The sequence below is a fragment of the Sceloporus undulatus genome, chromosome 2 (genome assembly GCF_019175285.1).
Source record: "Sceloporus undulatus isolate JIND9_A2432 ecotype Alabama chromosome 2, SceUnd_v1.1, whole genome shotgun sequence".
NCBI lineage: Eukaryota > Metazoa > Chordata > Lepidosauria > Squamata > Phrynosomatidae > Sceloporus > Sceloporus undulatus.
In genome coordinates this window covers 76,360,163-76,384,657 of record NC_056523.1, presented here as the reverse complement: position 1 = coordinate 76,384,657, position 24,495 = coordinate 76,360,163, and the positions used below count along the sequence as shown (strand labels likewise).

General features: G+C 39.0%; 1 protein-coding gene across 1 annotated transcript in view; it reads left to right on the top strand.

Moving 5' to 3' along the window:
- The window catches only part of LOC121920950 (protein bassoon-like), a 167,193-nt gene extending 143,828 nt beyond the window's left edge, over positions 1-23,365 (top strand). The window contains exons 4-5 of the mRNA XM_042448292.1: positions 20,733-20,813; positions 22,448-23,365. Coding sequence (XP_042304226.1) covers positions 20,733-20,798 — 66 coding nt within the window. The 3' untranslated portion in view covers positions 20,799-20,813; positions 22,448-23,365. The remainder of the gene's footprint in view (positions 1-20,732; positions 20,814-22,447) is intronic.
- Positions 23,366-24,495: the final 1,130 nt, after the last annotated feature.

The window sequence follows — 24,495 nt, the reverse complement described above, 5'->3', positions numbered from 1 at the left end:
TTTTTAGGATTATAGGGGAAAATAAGTAGAGCAAATGCTTACAAACTTTTCTAAACCTAACACTGGCTGGGGCCAGGGCAAAGCTCTAGTTGTCAAAATTGCATTATCAGTGACTTCATACATTAACGTGCAAAGGGATCTTGTAGCACCTTTGAGTCTAATTGAAAGAAAGAAGCTGTTGGCATGAGCTTTCATAGACTTCATTCTAGTTCCTCAGATTCATGGGTTGTTATTATCTTCAAGTTAATGGTACCGCCATAGGCACACTCATGGCACCATAATATGCCAACATCATTATGGCTGACCTAAAACAGTGTTTTCTGAACTCCTGCACCCAGAAACCACTCCTGTACCTGAGGTACATTGATGACATCTTCATAATTTGGACTCATAGAGAGGATTCACTCAACCCATTCCACCAGATTTTTAACAGTTTCCACCTCATCATTAATCTCGGCTTAGAACTATCAATAGAACAATTTCCCTTTCTGAACACCACAGTACAGTTACAAAACAGACATCTAAGCACCATACTATAATTCAAACCCACTGATCGCTACATGCACTTACATCTCTCCAGTTACCATCCTGAACACATCTAAATCCATAGTCTACAACCAAGCCCTCTAATATCCACAGGACTAGGACACCAAACTCTTGGAACTGCAACAAGCATTCCTCAAGCTACAGTAACTAACATGTGAAGTAAAAGAAACAAATAAGGCAAGAGTTGTACCCAAGACTAATCTATTACAGAACAAACTGAAGACAGAAAATGGCAGAACCCCACTATTGGTGACATACCACTCCCAACTGAAACCACTCAGACACAAAGGCCTGTTACAGACAGGCCAAAATAAAGCTGCTTCGAGTCACTTTGGAGGTATGGTATTTCAATGATGCATGCGTCCTAAGAGTCCAAAAGCCGCACCAAAGCCACACTCCAGTCCTAAGGATTTGAGTGCAGCTTTGGTGTAGCTTCCAGACTCTTAGAACTCATGCATCATTGAAATACCATACCTCCAAAGTGACTCGAAGCAGCTTTATTTTGGCCTGTCTGTAACAGGCCATAATCAATGAACTGCAAACTGTTCTGGACAGCACTGCTGCTTTCTCAAGAACTCTTGGTGGTAAGCTTTTACTTGCCTGCAGACAGGCTCCCAACCTCAAACAGTTACTTATCTAGATGAGAACAAACAATACAGATGTGGAGATGGTTACAAGACCTTGCCACAAACTCAGATGCCAACTCTGCCCACTCATCTATTCAGTAAGTGTCATCACAGGACCTAATGGCATCACCCACAATCTTAAAGGCACTTTAACCTGCTCATCCTCTAATGTGATGCATGCCATCTTGTGCTGACAATGCATTTTAGCAGTCTACATTAGGCAAATCTCTATACCAAAGGATAAACGGATGATTGCAGAACACCTCAGTCTTCCTGGAAATTCCATCTCAGACCTCCGAACATCAATCCTCAAACAAAAAACTACAAAGGATGATTGGAAAGAGAAACATCAGAATTGGAATGTATCCACAAGCTCCAGTCCATCAACAGTGGATTGAACATTTGGCACACCACACACATTACAGTCCACCCTTCTTATACACAGATTTTTTATACACAGATTCAAGCATCCACGGTTTGAAAATGTTCAAAAAAAGTATAAATTTCAAATATCAAACCTTGATTTTCCATTTTTTATAATGGACACCATCTTGCTATGTCATTATATTTAATGAGACTTGAGCATTCATGGGGGAACTTGGAACCAAACCCCAGTGTATAACAAGGATCCACTGTATAACACTAGCTAATCCCCCGGGGTCATGGGGGCTCTCTTGGCCAGTTCATCAAGTCTCTTTTCTGGTTTGCACACTACATTCCAATATTTATTCATATGATTATGTATTCCCCTTGGGTTTAGGCAACATTTTTCCTTGTGGTTTTATCTCCCAACAACCATTGATAAAACTGAACTTGTCACCTCATTTCCATATCCACTAAGTTTGGCATTTCTACCCCATTAATTTTAGGCTGAAGCTCCTGCTACAAGATTTCTTTGCTCATTGATTCCCCAGAACAACACAGCTATGTCTTTGAATTCTTCATACATTAACATTATTGAACAAGATGCACAATTGTCCATACGAGCTGATGCTACTGTTTCTTTTTTCATACTCATCTTCAATTCCTACAGTTATTTGTTTAAGTAAAAAAAACTCACTTTCTAGGTCTTCATCATTCTGTATGTTATATATCTGCACCACATGAACTTGAGAGCTATGCTAGTTGGTTGCTTCACATGAACACCACTATATGTACAATAATAAATAAGATACATATTTTGATGGATTCTTCCCTTGGAGGATGCTACTGTTATTGTGTTGACCTTGCATGCTCTCTGTTTCTTTCTTGTATGATTTCCTTGGATTGGATTCAGAATATTGATGGCCCATGCTTCAAGTGAGAGCAAGGTTCTTATCCCACCACTGTGGGATGAGATCTCTGCTTAAACCACAGGCTGCTCTTGGTTCAGAGAAGGGCAACGAAAATACTCAGAGGTATGGCAAATATATCCCACAGAGAAAAGCTGGAAGAATCAAATACTTTAGCCAGGAGAGGACCTGAGGAGTGGAGATCTTGATAGCATTCTTCAAAACCCAGAAGAGCTGTCACAGAAGAGAGCAAACACAAGTTTTGTTTTTATTTTAAATTACAGATGGGTAGGTGTCACCTGAACATTAGGAGAAAATCTGAATTATTGTTGAACAATGTAGCCAGTTATGTACTTAAGTGGCTGATTTGCTTTGACTTGTTGAAGAAGTGGCTAGATGCTCTAGCTCTGACTTTCCTGTGTCAAGCAGTGGATTGGACTAAATGGTCTACAAGACCCCTCCAAGTATACAGTTCGATGAGTGGTTTGCTGTATAAATTCAGTACACTAAGCAGAAGATTCCTTGTAATGAGATGGACTGTTCATGGTCTTTTCTTGAAGATGTGATCATTAATCCTTTAATTCTTCTTACTTTCATTTAATCCTCTCTTCTTTTTTTTGCTTCACCATGTCATTACCTGCACAAAAGCAATTAACACATACATATTGGTAATGTAAGCCATTAACATTAGGAAATTATTATACCCACAAAAATCCTGACACTACTAGTTCTGTTACAAAACCCACCACTTGTTCTGGGTAACAGCTTCATTCAAGTTTCTGGGCTGTCTTCAAATACAATTTTACATAGAACACATTTAAGTAATGTAACGGTTTCGTAAATACAGTATGTGGAACTATGCCAGAACCTTATTCTTTAGAAATAGGTGGATTTGGTATAGCACCCACAGTGACAGAATCACCCTTGGCTGCAATTGTCATAAGGACATCTGGAGGCAAGGCTGAATCCTGGAGTGAAGGAGCACAAGTCTTCAAGGGAAGCATAATCTCATCTAAAGCAGTCTGTAGCTCCACTGCTAGCCTGGTAACAGGCCTAAACTCTTCAGTAATTAATTCCATTGCATATCATACAGTTGTTTCTAGCAGTCAAACAAGCGAAACTATGAAATGATCTCCCTAGAATGGCCATGGAAGCAAAGAGGCTTCTTCGTTTAAAAACTAAGCTGTTAAATTAATGAGAGAAACTCTATGATGAATTTTAATTTGATCTCTTGTTCACGGTCTGTTTCAGTCAGGAAACACATTTTGTTCTCATTGCAGAGGAGATCCCTGTACATACCTTTTTATTCTTTTGACATATCCAAGATGACCAAAGCTGCCATGTTTAGAGATTTATTGTCCTCCATGTTGGCATAGGTCATATTTGCATTTGCTTTCTTGTATGTTTTAACACTATTTAATAGCAAATCATTTACTGTGTTGTTTTGGTAGGGCAGATTTGGCACAAAAATGCACCATCACCTCTTACAGGCTACACTTGTTCCTGTTTCTGTTTTGTACTGTGCTATTATCTGCATGCCCATTGACTGCATTATTATATTACATGAGCTGATAAATAAGTTGGGTCTCCCTTATCCAAAATGCTTGGGATCAGGAGAGTTTCGATTTCAGATTTTTTTTTTATTTCAGAATACTTGTATTTTCATATACATACATAATCTTGGAGATGGGACTCAAGTCTAAACACAAAATTCATTTATGTTTCATATACACTTTATAAACATAGTGAAACAGACGGTGTGGCAAAAAGCCAAATTAGAGCCATGGCTTGTGGTTGCTGCAACCTCGATCCAGCTTTCTCAGGGCAACTTGAAACCTCCCTCCCCTTCAGGGCCGTCTGTTTCGGCCCTTAGTGTAGAAAGAAGAAACTTGAGAGGCTAGACAGAATAGATAAAAATAAATCCTCCAGAATGTATAAAGCCCACAGTTTGCCACATACTGACACCATTTAAACATGTGTGAGAATAGAGTAAGGAAAGGGCTCACCTTTAAAACTACTGGATTGGGTACCTGTGCCCAACTGCATACTAGTTAACATGACTAAAGTGTTTTATAACTTTGATGTAATTTGTGATTCCTTTTCTGTAAAGACATCTCCATAGGAACCTGCCCACTGACTAAGAGAAAATGTCTGCGCCTCTTTTCCTGGATTCCCTGCCTTCAGTGTTGGACATGGCTCTGTTCCCCCAGAGGCCACTCTACTATGCCAGCAATCCAGTTTTGGATTTTCTACTCTAAGAAAGTTATGTTTCTATCATTACTATTATTTTAGCACAAGTCCACTGCCTTTCAGTTTTTCCAGTTTTTCAGTCAATTGTAATGGCTTTTATATCTTCTTACGGTTTTATTCTGTATTGTTCTTTTAGTCTTCTTCCCCTTTTGTTCTGTTATGGCAACATATGTTTTATGAATTGTTAGAAGTTTTTATTGTTTTATTTTTGGACTGGCATTGGAACTCCTTGAGAATGGTTTTTACTAATAGAAAGGTAGGGTATAGGTCCCTAAATAAATAAAATGGCCAGATATGACAGAATCTAGGAAATTTCAATTGGATTATAACTTTAAAGGAACATCTTCACTGTCAGCTTGGGCAGCTCAACAGTCCGCAATATTTCATGGCTGCTCTTACTCCCAGTTCCCCATCACTCAGGGAAAGGGCAAGGAAGCACTATTGCCTCAGTGAAGATGAGACATCTAGAAAATTCATCCTTATTTCCATAACCTTTGGGCTCAGATGGGGTTCTTCCTTTCTCTCTCCTCAGTAGAAAGGAAAACCATTAGAATTCCAGATCAGGTAAAAGGTCTGAGAGCCATGCTGTCCCCAGCATAGTTTCTGTTAAGAAGGAAAACCTACCTTTTCCTGTTTTACAAAGAGAAACAGGCTGCAAGAAGAAGTTTGTAGGCAATAGTGGAATAACCAATATCTTCCTTGTTCCTCTTTAAGAACATTTTACTTAATTCCCTAGTGGGGGCAAATTCCATTCACTCAGGGTTGTCTTGGATCACTGGGAAAACTGCCAGAACCAAGACCTAGCAGAGTATAGTAGAGATGGGAATGTGCTATGAAGTTTACACTTTATTGTCTAGCAGTGTAGGAAAAAGAGAGAATCATCACTAGGGGAGAAAAGATTATTTATTTGCAAATATTCTCATCAGCAATAAGAAAGTATGTTTCCCATCCACCCATCCAACATCAAGACTTTCTTGAAAATAATTGTCACATGCTGTGAGATGTTCACCCTTTGTGAAAGTGAAAAGACCAGCATAATAACAAGGGGGGAGGAGAGGTTTTGCAAAAAAAGGATTTGCTTCTGCATAAATTAATTCATGAAAATACTGTTTAAAAAAAGACTATACAAGTGACTTTCCCAGATCATTGGGGGAAATACACAAAAACTCTGTCTTGCCTAGTAGTGAAGAAAACCTTTGAAATTTTTAATTCATGTGTGCATGTATGAAATGAGTAAATATCAGAATATAATTTTGCTGCCCAGGCCAAAGGGTGAGATGCTGCTCCCATGCATCCCCCTGACTCCAGTATTCCATGTGGAGAAGGTGACAACAGTCACAATTTAATTTTTGCATCAACAACAGGATAACCTCTACCATACCTAAGGGCAACAGGCTAGCTTGGGGATGTATGGCAGGCTAAGAGGCACTCACAACAACGTATCTCTCCAGACTAACGCAGTATGCTTTCCCAAAAAGAATAGCTAATCTCTGGGAGCTAGTTATGGGCAGCCATATCAACATTCCTTTCAAATTATATAATAGTCTCAAGAAAACCCTTGGGGAGATAATACTGTACAGCAGCTAAGATACTGTGCTGTAAATCTGAAAGCCAGCAGTTCACCTTTCACCTCTTCTGTGAACAATATGGTTGACCTGACACAAACTGTGATCTCTCAGCCTTCAGATAAGCACATTAATAATGCTAACATTCTACAGAGCTGTTGCTCAGATAATTCATATCAGGAGTAGGATAATTATGAATCTGGAGATATTATTGGACTACATAACACCCCACACAGCCTAGCCAGCAGTGAGGAATGTTGGGAGGTTCATGTAATTTTGATAGCGCAAGCACTTTTGAAGTGGAGTCTGGACAAAATATTTGCACTAAACCTTTCGAACAATTGATAGACTCAGACAGTTCTAACACCAGGCAAATTTTGGGGCAAATGGATGTATGAATATAAGATCAGGGCTGCATCTGCACTGCAGAAACAATGCAGTTTGACACCATTTTAACTGCTATGGCTCAATGCTATGGAATCCTTGGATTTGTAGTTTGTGTAGCACCAGCACTCTGACAGAGGAGGCTAAATATCTCACAAGACTACAAATCCCAGATTTCCATAGCATTAAGCCATAACAATTAAAGCAGTGTCAGATTACTTTATTTCTGCAGTCCAGATGTAGCCAAGAAAGCATAAGATTTTAAACTTTCTCTTCTTTCACAAAGAAGCAAGAATTCATTTCCACAACCAAATATTTTTTCCCTAGCAGTAGCTCTGTAGACTATGCTATGTGAGGCTGGAGAATTTGTTCTCATTAAGCTATTAGATGAGAGAGAAGAATGTGCACAGACTGCTAATTGCATGTCCACCACCATCTAAAGTGACAACATTTTTTTTAAAAAAGGGGGGAAATAAAATCTTTTCTGCTGCTTGGTTTTATATTAATAAGCTCTTTGAAGAAAATAGTTTGAGTTTTACAGTAAAGGGGAAGCTGAGCATTCTAAATCATTAGAATTTTCACCCTAATCTTACTATTTCCAGAATGTTGCTGGAAATCATCCTTCAAATGGTCCTTCAAAAGTGGTATGGATATTTGGCCCAGCACTTCTTTGAATATGCTGAAATATCCATGTAGTACACATGAAATGAACACAAAATGGACAAGTGTAGTTAACCCTCTGTATCCATAGATTCTGTACCCATGGATTCAACTATCCATGACTTCAATTTTTTTTTTAAATCCCAAAAATCAAAGCTTCCTTTCCTTGGACATCTGGTATTTCTCACTCCATATATGGTAAAATCTTCATTGTAGAATTTTGATCATCACTTTGCTTGCATAGGAGACTAATGCACTGGTCATGTGGCGATTACAGGCCCTCTTTCTTTCTTGGGGACTGGAATGTATATTGAGCATTGACAGTCTGTGGGCCATTGTTTTGTTTTCCATATTTGTTGATAGATTTTAATAAAACTAGAGAAGATTCTGTCTCTGTGGCTGGAAGAAGCAGTATTGGTTTGCCATCTGTTCCTGGTGATTTATTTTTTCCAAGTGCTCTGAATGCAACTTTCACTTTCTAAAATTGTAGGTTCATTTTCAAGTGGTTCTTCATTGAATTAATCTGTCATTCTTTCATTTATTTTACATATATAGTTCTTGAGTGTATTGTTTCCATCATCTTTTTTATTTATACTTGGTCATGTAATGTGTTCCCCTGCTGATGGTATGGCATCTCCACTCTTGCTTTAAATTTCCCTTTGATTTCTTGTGGAAGAGGTTTTTTATTCTTCTTTTTTTGTTGCATTTTCTATTTTACTTCACTGATTACAGAGGTCTGTGATGGGGGGGGGGGACTTATTTTCAACATTGCAGCTGTTTTTAATGTGACGTTGAAGGCTTTCATGGCCAGCATCTATAGTTTTTTGTGGGTTTTTCAGAATATGTGGCCATGTTCTTGAAGAGTTTATTCCTGACTTTTCTCCAACATCTGTGGTTGGCTTCTCTGAAGATGCCAGCCACAGATGCTGGTGAAACGTCAGGAATAAACTCTTCTAGAACATGGCCACATAGCCCAAAAAGCCCACAAAAAACGATGTTTTTAATGTATTTTGGGGTGCTGAATTCAAAAAACACAGTACAAACAACAACTGAAAGTTCTTTCAACTTGGGTCCAGTTGCCTCATTGGCTACAGCCCTACTCTTAGTTGTCCTCTTCTCTACTACAATAGCTCATTGTTACAATTAGAGTTGTCTCATTATAAGGTTTTGTGTTAAAATATATTTAAAAGGAATTTACTGATAGCCCTGTTTAAATATTTGAAAGGATGTCATGTTGAAGAGGGAGCAAGCTTGTTTTCTGCTGCTCCAGAGAACAGGACCCAGAACAATGGATGCAAGCTACAAGAAAAGAGATTCCACCTCAACATTAGGAGGAACTTCCTGACAGTAAGGGCTGTTCGACAGTGGAATGCACTCCCTCGGAGGGTGATAGAGTCTCCTTCCTTGGAGGTCTTTAAACAGAGGCTGGATGGCCATCTGTCAGGGATGCTTTGATTTGGATTTCCTGCATGGCAGGGGGTTGGACTGGATGGCCCTAGTGGTCTCTTCCAACTCTACGATTCTATGATTCTATGATTCTACTGTGTCTCCTTCTGCGCAATTGCAACAAGTCTTAGCTATGGTACTACTGCTATGGTTTTGAAGAGAACCTCTGTCAATGTCACCCTCCAATACTACTGCTACCCAGTAGTTGTTTGGCGCATTTAGTCTGACTTCACTCTTCCATTAAGTCTTGTCCTGGATGTAGTCCTGTCATCAGCTATCCTTTTCATGCCTGCTTTTATACAAAGGGGAGTTTGATTCCTTTTTAGGAGACCTGGTGGTGCAGTGGTTAAATGCCTGTACTGCAGCCACTTACTCACAAACCACAAGGATGCGAGTTCAGTACCAGCCAGGACTCAAGCTCGACTCAGGCTTGCATTCTTCTGAGGTTGCTAAAATGAGTACCCAGCTTGTTGGGGGAAATTAGCTTATAGTTGTATACTGCTTACAGACTGCTTAGTTCAGTATGAAGCAGTATATAAATGAAGCTGCTATTGCTATTGCTTTTTGTTCAATGGGCAGGAGATGAGAGAGAACCAGGCCATGCAAAATTAACTGAAGTCATGGGTGGGGCATTCTTGCAGTGCCTATGAGTAGGATTCCAAATGGACCTCCTGAGGCTCATCCATCTGTTCTACCTACCAGCTTTTTCTCTGTTGGATTTTTTCTCTATAAGCTTTTTGCTAGCTATATTGTTGCAGCCCTCCCCCTGTTTTTAGATGCTAATCTAGTTCTCTTATGCTTTTCAAATTACAACCCCAAATCGAGATGAACCCGCCCCACAAATTTCTCTTCTGACAGCATGTAACCACTGTTTTAACCCTACCCTCCAAGGTGGAAGAGGAGTTAACCCTTTGCTTCATGGAACAGAAAGGAACTCAGTTACATCATGTTCAGATTCTCTTTTACTGCAAAATGAAAAGCATCACATGGTTTTTAGTCACAGAAGTGCTCTGAAAAATGACATGCACAAGTCTCAGTAGATCTGTGTCTGATTCATGAATATATGGTGTCATAAATACATGCATTACTTATATCTCAAGAATGACTTATGAGCAATCATTCTTCTGAACAAAAACTGAAATGTAGTAAGGAATTGGGGAAAATATTAGTTGAAGAAAAAGAGATAGAAATATAAATAGGAAGTAGTCCCTCAGGAAAAAAAAACAGGGGATCCTGTGAATAACCAATGTACTCAACCAGTTTTTCTGTTTTGGAAAACAACGAATTAGCAACAGCAATACATAGATATGTATCATGTGGCAATCCTCTAAAGGTTTTGAAAGCAATTCATACTATGACATGGTATATTGTTGGGGCAGGTGTATTTGTTTTTCAAATAAAAATTGTGTGCGCGCATGATGCCTTCTGAGTTGTAGCCTCAGGGCTAATTCAGAGAAGATACTGGAATGTGCATCTCCCATTGAATTAAAAATTAACAAACATGAAATGAATTTGTAATATGTGCCTATTCAGTGACTGAGATCTGGTCCTTGAATTAGCAAGACTGTGGACTCCCTAGTATTGATGTCAAGCTGACTGGGTGGCAATTGTTTGGGTCCTCATTTTTTCCTTTGTTGAAAATTGGGAGAATATTTGGCCTCCTCCAGTCTGAATTTTCAAAGATTATTGTCAGTGGTTCTGAGATTACTTCTGCCAGTTCTTTTAATACCCTTGGATGTACAGTAATTCATCTGGCCCTGGAGACTTGAATTCATTTGGAGTAGGCAGGTATTCTACCTCTTTACCTATTCTGTACTGCATTTCCCCTACTACATTGTTGGTTCAATTTCCTCATGACACTGTTCTCCTTTTCAGAGAAGACTGAGGCAAAGAAAGTGCTGAATATTTTTGCTTTGTCTCTGTTCCTTGTTAGCATTTTGCCTTCTTCTCTACACAGCAGCCCTGTTATTCCTTTGTTTTCCCTTTTGCTACAAACATAACCAAAAAAGCCCTTTTTATTGTTTTTAACCTCTCTAGCAAGCCTGTCCTCATTCTGTGCTTTAACTTTTCTGACTTTCTCCCTACATGAGCTGGATATTTGAATTCTTCTTTGGTGATTTCACCCCTTTTCCATTTCTTGTACATGTCCCTTTTGAATCTTTGCTCCTTTGAAAGTTCTTTAGAAATCCATCCTGGTTTCATTAGACACCTTCCATTTTTCCTCCTCATTGGAACTGTTTGAAATTGTGCCTTCAATATCTCACTTTTAAGAAACTCTCTCCCCTCATGAACCCCCTTCTCTATTAGTATTCCTGACCATGGCATCGTTGCCAGTATTTCCCTAAGTTTAGTGAAATTATCTTTCTTAAGGTGTAGAATGCATGTCGAAGCTTGGTTTTTCCTTTCCACTGTGTAACAAACTCCAGAAGAACATGGTCACTTCCAACTAAGGATCCTGCCACTTCCACCCCATTTACCAGATTATCACTGTTGGTTAGGAACAGATCTATAATAAATGATCCCCTAGTTGCCTCTTCCACCTTCTGGACAATGGAATTGTCTGCAAGTCAAGTGAGGAATTTGTTGGAACTTAAATTTCTGTCAAAGTTCGACTTGCAACAATTATTAGGATAGTTGAAATCCCCTATTACTGCTATACCTCTCCTTTCTGAATGTGTGTTCATCTGTACCAGGAAGGCATCACCCAAGTCCTCAGTTTGGCTTAGAGGTCTATAGTAGGCCCCACAACCACATCCCTGTAGTTTTTGTTCTCCTTTATTTTTTACCCAGATGCTCTCAGTTTGGCTTCTAGGTTTATTTGTTACTTGTTACAAGGCATAAGAACAGAAGGGCTAACAACTCTAATCTAACGTGCTTCTGGCAGAGTTCCTTCTGAATGTGTCCAAGCATTTGCAAGCTGGACAAACTAATATTCCAAACCACATAATTACTTGCATTTGTCTGACACCACTATACAGAAACACATATTATGATGGAGTAAGACAAACAAATGGATCATAGAACAGATCAAGCCTGAAGTCTCCCTAGAAGCCAAGATGATGAAACTGAGGCTGTCATACTTTGGCTACATCATGGTAAGGCATAACTGATTAGAAAAGATAATAATGCTAGGAAAGGCAGAAGGTAGTAGGAAGAGAGGAAGACCACATGTCAGATGGATAGATTTAATCAGGAAGGTCATGGCCCTGAGTTTGCTGGATCTAAGCAGAGCAGTGGAGGACAGGGGGGCTTGGAGGTGTCTCATCCACAGGGTTTCCGTATGCCAGGGTAGACTGAAGAGCAGTTAACAACAACAAAGTCCTAGTTTATCAGTTAAAAGCGCAACAAGACCAGAGGGCTGACTTGTACATTAAGCAAGAATAAATATACCTGTACAGGCAATAGTGTGTACCTGTGTTCTGTTGGTTCAGTTTTCATTTTGGGGCTTCCTGAATAAGATTAATTAACATATTTCATCCTCATTGTCAAAAGTAATAATTTTAATCTATTTCACTTTGAATATGCTATACATGTTGAGTATCCCTTATCTGGAATTCCGAAATCCAAAATCGTCTATATGGGATAAAGTGAGAGTGGACTGACATGGGGGAAAAAATTAAATCTGCTAAAAATGTTGTAATGCTCTGTCTGTGGCATCTTACAATCACAAAGAAGAATGATTGTTGTGTGCTGTGCACATTCTACTATTACTACTGTTGCTGCTATTTACTGTTACTTTAAATTATTTTTATTAAAAAGTTATACATTAAAAGGGAACTTTCCATTTGATCTGGAGTTTAGAGATGTGGAGAGGAAGCCAGTTACTGTTATTATAAAAAGGGAGATTATATAAGAAGTAGGGCTATACAGTAGCATCATATCATATATGCTACAGATTGTGAAAATGTATCATCAAGTGTATTCATCTTGATTTTTACTGTATATAAAAATTGGAAGGAAAGCCATTATATCAAAGAGAATTGGGGAAAGGAAAATATACAAACTGGAAAATTGTTGTAAAAGAGGAAAGTTTACTCTCCTCTTTCCACACAGGAGCCACAATTCAAATCGTACTACGTCTTTGCAAACAAGAAAAAGTGTGAGGAGCTTCAACCACAGGGACATCACTAACAAGCAAGAGGAATGGAGCAGAGCATATTACCTCTTTCTGTGTTATTTCTGGTTTTGTAAAACAAAACTACAGTTTTGCACAGAAAGTACAGTCAGGTCTACCCCAAGAACCTTTGAAATTAAGGCAAATTACAAGATGTTGCTTCCTTCTCACTCCCGTTACATGTACAGAAGCCAGTTGGACTGGTCGTTTCTTCTTTCTTTAGCTGTGACATTGGGAAATATCCCACAACACACCTGAGGCATCAGGCCAATTTAAGGAGCTCAGAATAAGCTGTATAGAAGAAAGGACAAACAGTGGGGTAACAACCAGTATGGTTCCACTGCTGCCTCTGGCAATTTCTTCATTCTGCCTAATGGGAAGGGCATCTCTCAGTACTTGGAAGTTAATGGTACAAGTTGAGTGGCTTTTTGAGTGCAGCTCAATTGTAACATGTTCCAGTGCACTGGACTTAAAATGTTTTATTTGTTTCACAGACCCCCTGGATAACAAAACTGAGGCTGCTGTACTTTGGACATATCATGAGAAGGCGCAACTAATTGGAAAAAACAATAATGCTAGGAAGAGTGAAGTAGAAAGAGAGGAAGGCCGCATGCTAGATGGATGGACTTTATTAAGGAGGTCACGGGTATGAGTTTGCAGGACTTAAGCAGAGTAGTGGAGGACAGAGAGTCTTAGAGATGTCTCATCCAGAGGGTTGCAATGGGTTGAGATTGACTCGAGGACAGTTAACGACAACAACAAATCTCCTTAGTTGCCAGGTAATTCCCTAGGTCTCTGTTTCTTTCCACGAATTCAAAGTTTATAAATAGCTTCTCCCAGCTTGCTAACACTTCCTCTCTCCAGTTTGATTGGGACCAATTAGCTTGTAATCCAGTGTCTGGACTGTTCACCCTAGCATTTCTATCTTCAACAGAATGCTCCTTTCGGACATGCTGCATTACACTTGAGGTACTCATAGTTATGGTTCGCGAGAAAGAGAGGATTTCCTCCCTGTTTCATAGGGTGATATGTTTGCCTATCCAGTGTAATCATAATTTTCTATCTGTTTCTGCTCAGCCTCTTACGCCATGTTTAGTTAAGCTCTCCCTTGAAATTAAAACAGGAAGACAGACAGTTAAGTGTGTAGTGAGCTAGAAAAAAACATTTTGTGATACTTGTTTTTTGTTCTTGTACTCCTTCTTCCCTTCTAAGTAAGAGCCAGACCCAAAGGAAGACAATGTATCTGTTTTGCCACTACCGTCTTCAGGAGCTGATACAAAGAAGTCTTTGTTTTAATTTCCAAGTTCCCATAGCAGAACAAGATCAGATGGCTCCTGGGATTCCCTTGGAATTGTACTTTTGTCCTTGCCCTATTTTTTTCTGTTTTCAAAACTACTCTGCATTCTCTAACTTCCTTCCTCATCCTAAGAGTTGCAGTAGAGAGACATTTCTCATTTTATGATCTGAGAATATATTTATTTTCTTTTGGGCTAGTGAGTCTTTGTTGTGTTCAGTCAGCCTTTTATCACTAAATAGCAAGGAGATAAACACTGTTCACAATCATGCTCTAAATGTCTTCTCACTTTCTTCTGGGTATGTGAAGTGGCCCTGTATACAAACTGACTGATCATCCAAGTGGTAGAATGTGCTTAATTGAAATTCAAGATACTCCATGTGTTGCTTCTCTTACATGGCAAGCTGTTTTTTCCCATGCTGATTATTTGAGATGGCATTAATTTTGTGATGACCTATAAGAAGAATTTGCAACCTTAAGAATGTGGATTCTAAGAAGACAGTAGTAATAGATTAAAGCAAGTTTTTGGATTATGGAAGAGCAGCACTGTCTGGCAATTGTAGCCCTATAGGAAGACCTAGTCTTTTGTTTTTGTTCTATTTTATTTGTTTCATCTATGAATTACATGAAAATCATCAACTTTGTTTAGTGCTTGCATAGACAGCATGTTTTGTGAAAGATTAGCAGCTACATTTGTTGACCTGTTAATTTGTGTGATGCATAAATTTTGCTGTTGTACATCCATCATTGACTGTAACAAAAGATGTGGGAGTATATTTCACTTTTGCCTTTTAAGAATCAGACATTGGTTGCCAAGGGTAGCATATCCTCCAACATTTTACAGATGAAAATTGGAATACATGGCCAAGCAATACCAGAGTGCAACCAAGATCACAAAAGTTATAATGATGAAAACCCCACAGGCTAGGAGAGGCTGCAGGAGTTTGTTTTGCCTGAGCCTTCAGGGAAGGGAAAAATTCAGCCCCTCCTTTTCTCTTCTCTCCCCTTTTCTGACTTTTTTACTGCAAAATATTTTAAACTCTCTTTGAAGCAGGGGAGGATTGGACTGGATGGCCCTTGTGGTCCCTTCGATACGATTCTATGATGAATTCCACAGCGTAGTCTTAGAGGCATTCTTTCTGTGATCATGGAGGTAGCATGACACCAACATAACAAGTCACTGGTAACCTTAATTTGTCTAGAGTTCTTAAAATGTAAGATATACTTAAGAGGCATTTTAAGAAACAGAAGTGTTCTCATTTGGCAAGGACAGTCACAATTAATTCTCTGACATCCCACTTTTTCAGTTGCTTTTAAAATGTCCTAATTTCTCTCTTATCTGGTTGCTTCCCTCCTTTGTCTTGGGCTTACGTCACTTGCTGCAGACGAAGTTCAAAGTGCAAAAGTAGTTTGCACTCCTGTAACTCAGCAGGGGAGAGAGGAGAAGTAAAGTCTTGTCCTTCCTAGTAAATCTAGGTAAAAGCAAATTGCTGCAACCTCTCTTAGCTTGCATGCTCTTCCTCATTAATAATGGTTATCATATTATCCACAATTTGATGCTGCTTTGCCACATGTGTCCTGTTTTTGATCTGTAAAATGTTGAAGGGTAAGGGCAGAGCAACTAGGAAATATCCCTGGAAAAAACAAATTTCATATTTATATTAGTAAGTATAATTATTGGTGATTTGTAAAAGGTTGGCCATATCAGTCCTTTGCAGGTAAAACAATGAATTCTGTGGCACTTTTAAGACATGATTTATTAAAACACACACTTTCATGGTTTGAGTTCAAATCTTAGAAAACAAAAGGAAGAACTAAACTAGTTGTGTACTTTCATTTACTCTGCTGGTTCTTTCTTAAGCCAACTTTCCAAAACATATATTATTAAACCAAGTTACATTTTATCTAGTAGCAATATAATACTGATCTGATATTTGATGAGTTTCACATAGAAAAAAGTGAAGTTAAAAAGTATACCAATCAAAGACAAAATCATAGTCATAGGTTCCAGCACATAGCATAAAAGCTTTAGCTAATTCTTGTTGCTAATGTGAAACATGTGTGTTTTTTGTAAAAATTACTGTATGCCTCTAGGGGACAGTATTGGAAGAGACAGGAAAACAGAGTTCCCCAGTGTGTGCCCTCTTTCTTTCATTTGCACTGTTGCTTTCTTATCTATATACCCAATACTCTCAAACTTGGGTTGATTTCCTTCCACACATTTCTTCTCTCCTTCGAAAGGTCATGCTGCCAACTTCTTTATTTCAGTTAATCTCAAAGGTGCTACAAGCTCTTTCTACATACTAATTCTACAGAATAACATGTCTATATCTTTGAATTCTTCCTCTCGCCTATTAGTCATGCAGCCATTGCATGCTGACCTGGGCTTTTCTCTCTCTCAGATATGCTGTTCACGCTAATGAAACTTTCTCTTCATTGGAGATGGCCTTTGTTGATGATTCCAAGTGCTGGTTTCCATATCGTTTTATTTTGTTTTTAAAAAAATCAAATTGATTCATTTCTCTACTTGTGCACTGTGAAAAGATAGAATTTCAAGGTTGAAGAACAACATTATTCGATTTTTATTTTGAAAATGTTGAGTCTTTATCATGAATCTGAGAACTGTGAGATGATATAATTTAGCTCCTGCTCTTCACAAGTTGTTACATGGAATCTCTTAGAATGTGTAAATTTTTCTGTCTTGATCAAGTTAACCCCAGCAGTTAACAATAGACTAAGAATATATGGACCTTTTCACTCTGTCTGCCTTCCTGTTTACTGATGTACTTTGTGTCATCCTAGCAACTTAACTGATATACTAAAGCTGTCGCAAAGATGAAATAACAGCAGATACAATCTGTGTCTTCAGCAAACTGAATACTTGTTTGGAGTTTTCCTGATAATGAATAGTGTAGTCAAGCAAGATTGGACTTTACAATGCTACACAGTAATATTCTCAAATAAAATCTAAACAGAAGTATCCCTTTTACTAGTGAACACTGCCATGAGGTATTGCAGGATGTCCATTTACATTTAGAGTACAGGTGAATTGTCTGCAAGGAATGAAAATTATAGATGTCTGCCTGCATAACCATCCATGGCTCAGTGCTAAGGAAAAAAATATTACAAGACACTTGGTAATCTCAATGAATAGGTTCATCTGTGTCCCCATACTGAAGACATGTACACTTATATGAGACCTTTTAATTTTCCAAAACACCTATGTTTTGACATTCCAACTATCAGCTTTTTGTGTCACTTGTTATAGCCATTTGATACAGCTCTTTTACAAGACATGCCTGCTTAAAGTGGCAAGCACTGGGATCCAGCATTGAAGGCTGCTCTGTGAAGTGATTTCTAGCTAAATTCTGCTCATAGTGATGAAACAATGCAAGTAATCATACAGAGTTAACAGTATAGGCCCAGGAGAGACCACCCCAAAAGGGCGGCCTGGCGGCGACCTGTTTCCCTCCAGAGGGATGCCACAGCTGCCAAACCACGCAGCATCCCTCCGAAGTAAAAAGAACCCAGAAAAACTGGGTTTTTTTTATGGTGCCAGGTGGACGTCACGAGTGTGCCAATGACGCATCGTGACATAAGCGACGTGCAGCTATGTGTATATGCTGCACGTCACTTATGTCAGGATGGTGGAGCCCATCTGGACGGGATGCCGTCATCAGGACGTCGCCATGCCATGCTAGGATTAGGGACCGTGCGGCTGGTGCACGGTCCCTAACCCTAGTATCGCTGCTGCCATGCCCCTTTCACCCATCTGTCTCAGGCCATAGACTTGGAAACTAAAGACGGCAATGTCCTGCCAAATCCAGCATGACAGAAAATAGAAGTGAAGCTGGAATGAAGGCTGTACTGGACAACAGTAGAACTCTAATCCTGGAGTAGGCCTGAGATATCAAGAATACCACTTGATTCAGAGATCTCCTTTTCTGTATAGTGCTCAGAATCCAGTGGCCTCTTTGCACAGCATTGCCCCACAATTACTGGAAATTTACTTTAGAGGGCCCCTAGCTTGGTGGGTTGTGAATTATGGCTGAAAGAGGATTGGGAAGTTCCTGCACAGAATAACATGCAACATTTTGATTGAAACTAAGGGAGGGATTGGACTGTATGCAACACTTGGAAAACACCCACATTTTATAACCAAATGGTTACTGGTGAATGCATGGCCTTTGTACCCACTTCTCTGATCTCCACTTGTGTGCCATTTGCCAGCATCATATAACACTTCAAATGCTCTCTTTTGCCTGATTTCAGAAGCTAATCAGATTTGAGCTTAGTCAGTATTTGCATGAAAGACCACTGGAGAATACCTGGGATGTCCAGGCAAGGCTAGGAAAAAGATCTTTCCTGAAACCTTGGAGAGCTATTGATTGACCTTAAGAGCAGACAGTGTTGTGCTAAATAGACCAAAGGTCTTATTCAGTAGAATGCAACTTCTTATGGTCCTATGTTTTGTCATGTATACCACTGGAAAATATGCTATATTTCTGTACCACCACCTCACCATGCTGACCTGCTAACTGATTATATGTGCTTGTTTATAACCATTCTGCTTTCCCCCCACTGTGCAGTATGACAGACTACATAAGGAAAGAACCATGGTATAAATATCAACTCAAATATATGGTTTCATTTAGTTTTAAATTGGACTTATCGTATATTCTTAACCAGGGGTAGGCAACCTGCGGCCCGCGGGCCGGATGCGGCCCGGTGAGGCCTTGGGACCGGCCCCAGCCCGGTCCTGCCACTGATTGCCGCCGGGGCCTTTGGCTTCTCACGTGCAGGGGCAATTGCCTATAGAAGCCTCAGAAACATGCATTTATATTAACATTTTTTTAAAAATCAGCAAATTTTTTCGTGTGTCCTCCACTTTTTAAAAAAAGTATCCACCATTTGAAAATTTTGTCCTACATTTGTTCCGGTTTATTTATTTAATTAATTTTTAAAAATAATAATTATTTATTTATTTTTTTGGCTTCGGCCCCCCAGTTGTCTGAGGGACAGCAACCCGGCCCCCAGCTCAAAATGGTTGCCTACCCCTGTTCTTAACTATAAGTCGGCCTCATGTACAAGTTGAGGGCAAGTTTTGTGCCAAAATTATGGATTTTGATATGACTCATGGATAAGACAAGGGTAAAACTTAGGGGCATGTAACAAAGGCTCTAAAGAATGAAGCAAAGGAAAACAATGCAAAAGAACTTACAAAATTTGAGCAGGTATAACTGTCCTCACTCTAAAAGCTGGATGGATGAGACAGTAGCAGCGGTGTCAGTACTGCCAGAACAGATTACACTCTTGACTTTGCCCAGAAGAAGGTTCCTTTTTTGTAAAGAGATAACATACAGTAGTTACATTGACATGTAGATAAGTTGACTCAGGTTTTGGGGGTCAGTTTTTTAAATAAAATTTCTAGACTTATACATGAATATATACAGTAATTCCATGCCATTAAGAGCATCCTGATATGCTGAGATTTATCAGGTGACAATCAAGATTTTCACATCAGTGCTAAGCACTGGTAAATTGCCTCTAAAACATTGAGGAAGCACACGTGTGTGAAAGCCTGGTGCGCTTCCTCAATGTCAGGGAATCATTGGCTCCCCTCCAGGGTCACTGGGTCGTTTGGAGAGAGGCAGTTTCCTCTGAATGCAAAGTTTCCTCTTAGAAGAAATTGCCTCTCCCCAAACAATTCAGTGATGCTGGAGGGGAGCCGACGATTCCCTGACACTGAGGAAGCACCCCAGATTTTCACACACACACATGCTTCCTAAACGTTTTAAAGGCAACTTACCAGTGCATAAGAGCTGGTATGATAATCTTTTTCTGCAATAGAAATAATGTTGGTGAAAACTTTCAGTTAAGCTTAGCCCTTAGTCTTATATTTTTCATCACTTCACTTCAAAGAGAACCCCAACAATTTGGTGGTTGGGTGAGGGAGTCAGTTTATTCTACATTTTAAAAAACACACTTTGTGTAGTTATATTCCGTTTGGTTATAGTTACGTTCTTTTTGTGAGATAGTGGAGGACTTTTAGCACTATATTCTTTGAAGAGGGGAGGAAGTAAAAGATGCTCCCAAACTTAACTATTTAGCTTCCTCTCCCATCCCAGACATTAGAAAGAAAGATAGAACTGTAACACTTTTTTCTAACATTATTATTATTATTATTATTATTATTATGCTTTATTTATATAGTGTTGAATCTACACACAACGCTGATTTTAACAATAAGATCAGGACAGTTATAGGGATTACTGGATACCTCTGAATTAGAATTGCTACTGTATTTCACAAGAATTTGTTATTGCCATTTAAAAGAATTTGGAATTCTCCTTCAGACACCATGACAGCTACTCTGAAATCAGTACTGATTTGTGTTGAATGTTTTGGACTGCTTTGGAAGAATCTACTTCATGTTCATCCTGGACAAGTTTCCATTGTTGTTATGGTTTTGTTAATCAATGTTCTGTATCTTTGTGGCATTTGCATTCTCACAATATTTTAATCCCTTTGTTCCGTGCCTTCTGCATTCTCTTATTTTAATCCTTTTTATTCCAGATATATATATTATGCAAAATTTGTGTGCTTCGATATAAACCACAGTTCATCAATTCCACACAATGAACACAACACCTCAAGGTCTGGTATTCTTCACTTTCAGTCCAACCAAATCCAGAATAAATATAGTTCAAAGATAATTCCTTCCATGCTTTTGGAACTGTGAATCTCTAGAATTTTCCAGGGGATTCAAGGTGGCATTCCTTTATAAAAAGAAGGAAAATTGTCCACTGAGACTGGAATAGATCCCCAATTCCACTGATGCAAGCAACTCTTTTTTTTTAACTCTACTTCCAGTGGCATTCCTGTTCCATGTGCATGTATTCTGCATGTTGCATGTTTAATCCTGATTCTGCATGCCCCAACATCATTGACAGAGGGAAGCAACCCAATCTATATATATAAACTGAGATGACAGAAAGAAACAAAGAAGCTTCCTTATCCATGTTCTGTTGCTAAAGTCAAAGTGGGCACCTAGTGGCTCTCCATTTGGTGTTAGATTGAAGCTCCCATAATTTGTCACCTTTGACTGTGCTGGTTAGTGACACTGGCATGTTTAGACTTGTGTTGCCAAATGTCCATTCTTTCTGGCTTTCACCCTTTTTTAGATAAAATATGACAAAATAGCACTTATTTTTTTCATTTATTTTTAATTTTTTTAATTTATATCTCTCTTTTCTCCTGATGCAAGACCCAGTGACTGGATTACAATATTCTAACATTGTATGTTCTTGTGTATGATAAATGTTTGTGTCTCTCTGTTCCAAGCCGAGAACTATAAACATTATTCAAATATGTTATTATTAGATGAAGTAGATCATGTCGATGAAAGCTTATGCTACAACTTTTTTTGCACAGTTAGGCCTGGTAAAAAAGACGGGCAGGAAGGGACAGTGAGACGCTGCCCCTTTCTGCCCTGGATCGTTGCCACAGCAACCACACGGGTGTGGCAACAATCTGCTCCAAAAAGGAGCTACAAAATGCAGCTCCTTTCTACGCCACTGCCAAAGCGCCATTAGCGCCCTGGAGTGGCATGGTGACATCTCTTGTTCACCGCACCATTTGGACACGATGCACAAGGCACGTCATCAGCGCGTGCACCGTCTGAGAGTGCATGTGCCAAATGGCGCCGGGATAGCACGGAGCATTTGAATGCTCCGTTCTCCTGAGTCCTAATTTCGGCCCCAGGCCTCTGCAAAGTGGTGGGCTGTTCCGGGCCTAAGTCTTAAAGCTGCTATAAGATCCTTTTATATACATGGCTATGTCTCTGACTATTACTCTTTTGGTTCTCTGAGAGAAGCAATTACAATAAAAATGGTACCAAGGAGTAGAAATAAATGCAATGATTGATGTGTTAAATTTGCATAACTGGAATGCAAATTATTAATATGGATAATTATAAAACTTTGCAAAATATGTGAATCAGAATCCCAGATTTGAGGGACTGAAGTATGGCACCCCTGGTTTTTATCTCAATAATAAAATAAATGCTGACTGAATGGATGGTAGCAACTCTAGCATCCAAATTATTGAGACTTCTAAATGGAAAGAAGCTACCAATCATAGCTATAGAAAGTATAAAAGCTACAGAAGGCAAAGCAAGTAGTGTAAGTGAATGACCAAGTGAGAAAATGAAGAAGGCCTTGCCAAGGCATAATTCGAGTGTAATAAGATTACAGTCTGCTCACTTGTGCTTTTAATCACATTATTTGTAGTGTGAAGACCTGAAGAACTTCAGTAGCCCATCTTAAATAGTAACTGGAGAGATTACCAACTTCATCACTGAAAGGGAATTAGCCTATCCAGTTTGACCCTTGAAACTGCACTGCTCAGTTATAGTGATAAGTATTCAACACGTCTGCTGGTATTTCTGCTTTGCTGCTACAATTGTACTCTGCAGTAGATGTTCTTGACTGACATTGATAAAATTGAAGAATTTAGAAAGTGCATTGTTGATGACCCACTTATTTTTCATTTACTGAAAAATAGAATAAAATAAGTTAGGCTTGACATATAGGGTACGTTTCCAGTATACAAAGAAAGAGGCAGCTATTACTGAGATTAACAAATTCATTATTTGACAAGATCATTAAATAATTCAAACACACATCTCAAAATCATTTGTGCTTCAGGTGTAAGAAAGGCTCACCAATTCACCTTTGACAGTCTCCAGATAAAATCAACATGTTATTGGCTGATTTAGGAACAGTAACAAAAAGTCATTCATGCTTCAACAGTAATGTATACTCCAATTTATCAAAAGAGCACTTAACAAGTTAATTAGCTGATTCAAAAAGAGTAGCTGGTTTATTCAAGAAGAGTACAACACTCTGTAGGTCATCAAAAGGGCATAGCTGCAGAACAGGTAGATTAACACATTCTACTCTAGTACCAATTTCGTAGATCTAGTTGTTAGACAGTTTAGAGAACAATGATGTCTGTCTCTCAGGCCTTAGATTCCCCAGGGAATTACTGGATGGACTCCCATGGCTAAACAAGCTAAAGGAAAAGGACAGCTAGCAAGTCTGGAGTTCTTGAAGAAGGAGTTGCAAAAAGCACAATCACAAATAATCCCATGAAAAATGAAACATGGGAAACATCTGAAAAAGTCAATTTGGCTGCACAGCAAATGTAACGAGGAAGGGAAAAGAAAAATTATATATATATATATATATAGAGAGAGAGAGAGAGAGAGAGAGACAGACAGACAGACAGACAGACAGACAGACAGAGACAGACAGACAGACAGACAGACAGAGACAGACAGAGACAGAGAGAGAGAGAGAATATGGAAGGAAGGACAAATCATCATAGAAAAATGCAGATGTATAGCCTGAGCTTACAGGAATCGTATAAGGAAAGCTAAAGCTGAGACTGGCTAGACAAGTAAGGAGCAACAAAATATGAGTTTTTCCTATACATTCAAGAAGAGAATAACCAAGGAGACAAAGGGGTTGCTGTTCAGTAAAGATGGTAAATGTGAACAGATCACAATGAAATGGCAGAATTATTCAATACTTGTTGTGTTCCAGTTTTCCCAACCACCCACCCAAAAGAGAGCTGTGTATTTCCATGCTGGAACATAGACTCTGCTCGGGATTGCAAATCAAGACTCATAAGGAGTTTGTCAGGAATCCCCTAACTAACCTATACATTTTTATCAGTGACTCAGATATGTCATTGGAAGTGAAGGGAATCCTTGCCAAGTTTGCAGATGACACAAAACTGTGAGGAGTGGCTAATGCATTGGAAGATAGAAAGAGAATTCAAAAGGCCCTTGATAAAGCTAGAAACTTGGGCAGAAATTAATAAAATGAAACTCAATAGAGACAATTGCAAAATTGGACATTTAGATCACAAAAACCAAATGCACAGGAGTGGGATGGATAATACATGGCTCAGCAGTACTACATACGAAAAGGACCTTGAGATTATTGTTGATCTTAAATTGAGCAGTACCCAGCAGTGTGATGCTGCAGCAAAGATGGTGAATGCTATTTTAGCCTGCATTAATAGAAGCATAGTTTCCAAGTCAAGGGAAGTAATAATCCCACTATATTATGTGCTGGACAGGCCTCATCTGGAATACTATACTCAGTTCTGGGTGTCTCATTGTAAGAAAGATATAGACACATTGGAGCAGGTTCAGAGAAGGGCAGCAAGGATGATAAGAGGCATAGTGAACAAAATGTGAGGAGATGTTGATGGGAGTAGGCATGTTTAGCTTGGTGAGAGAAGACTGAAGAGTGACACAATTGCATTT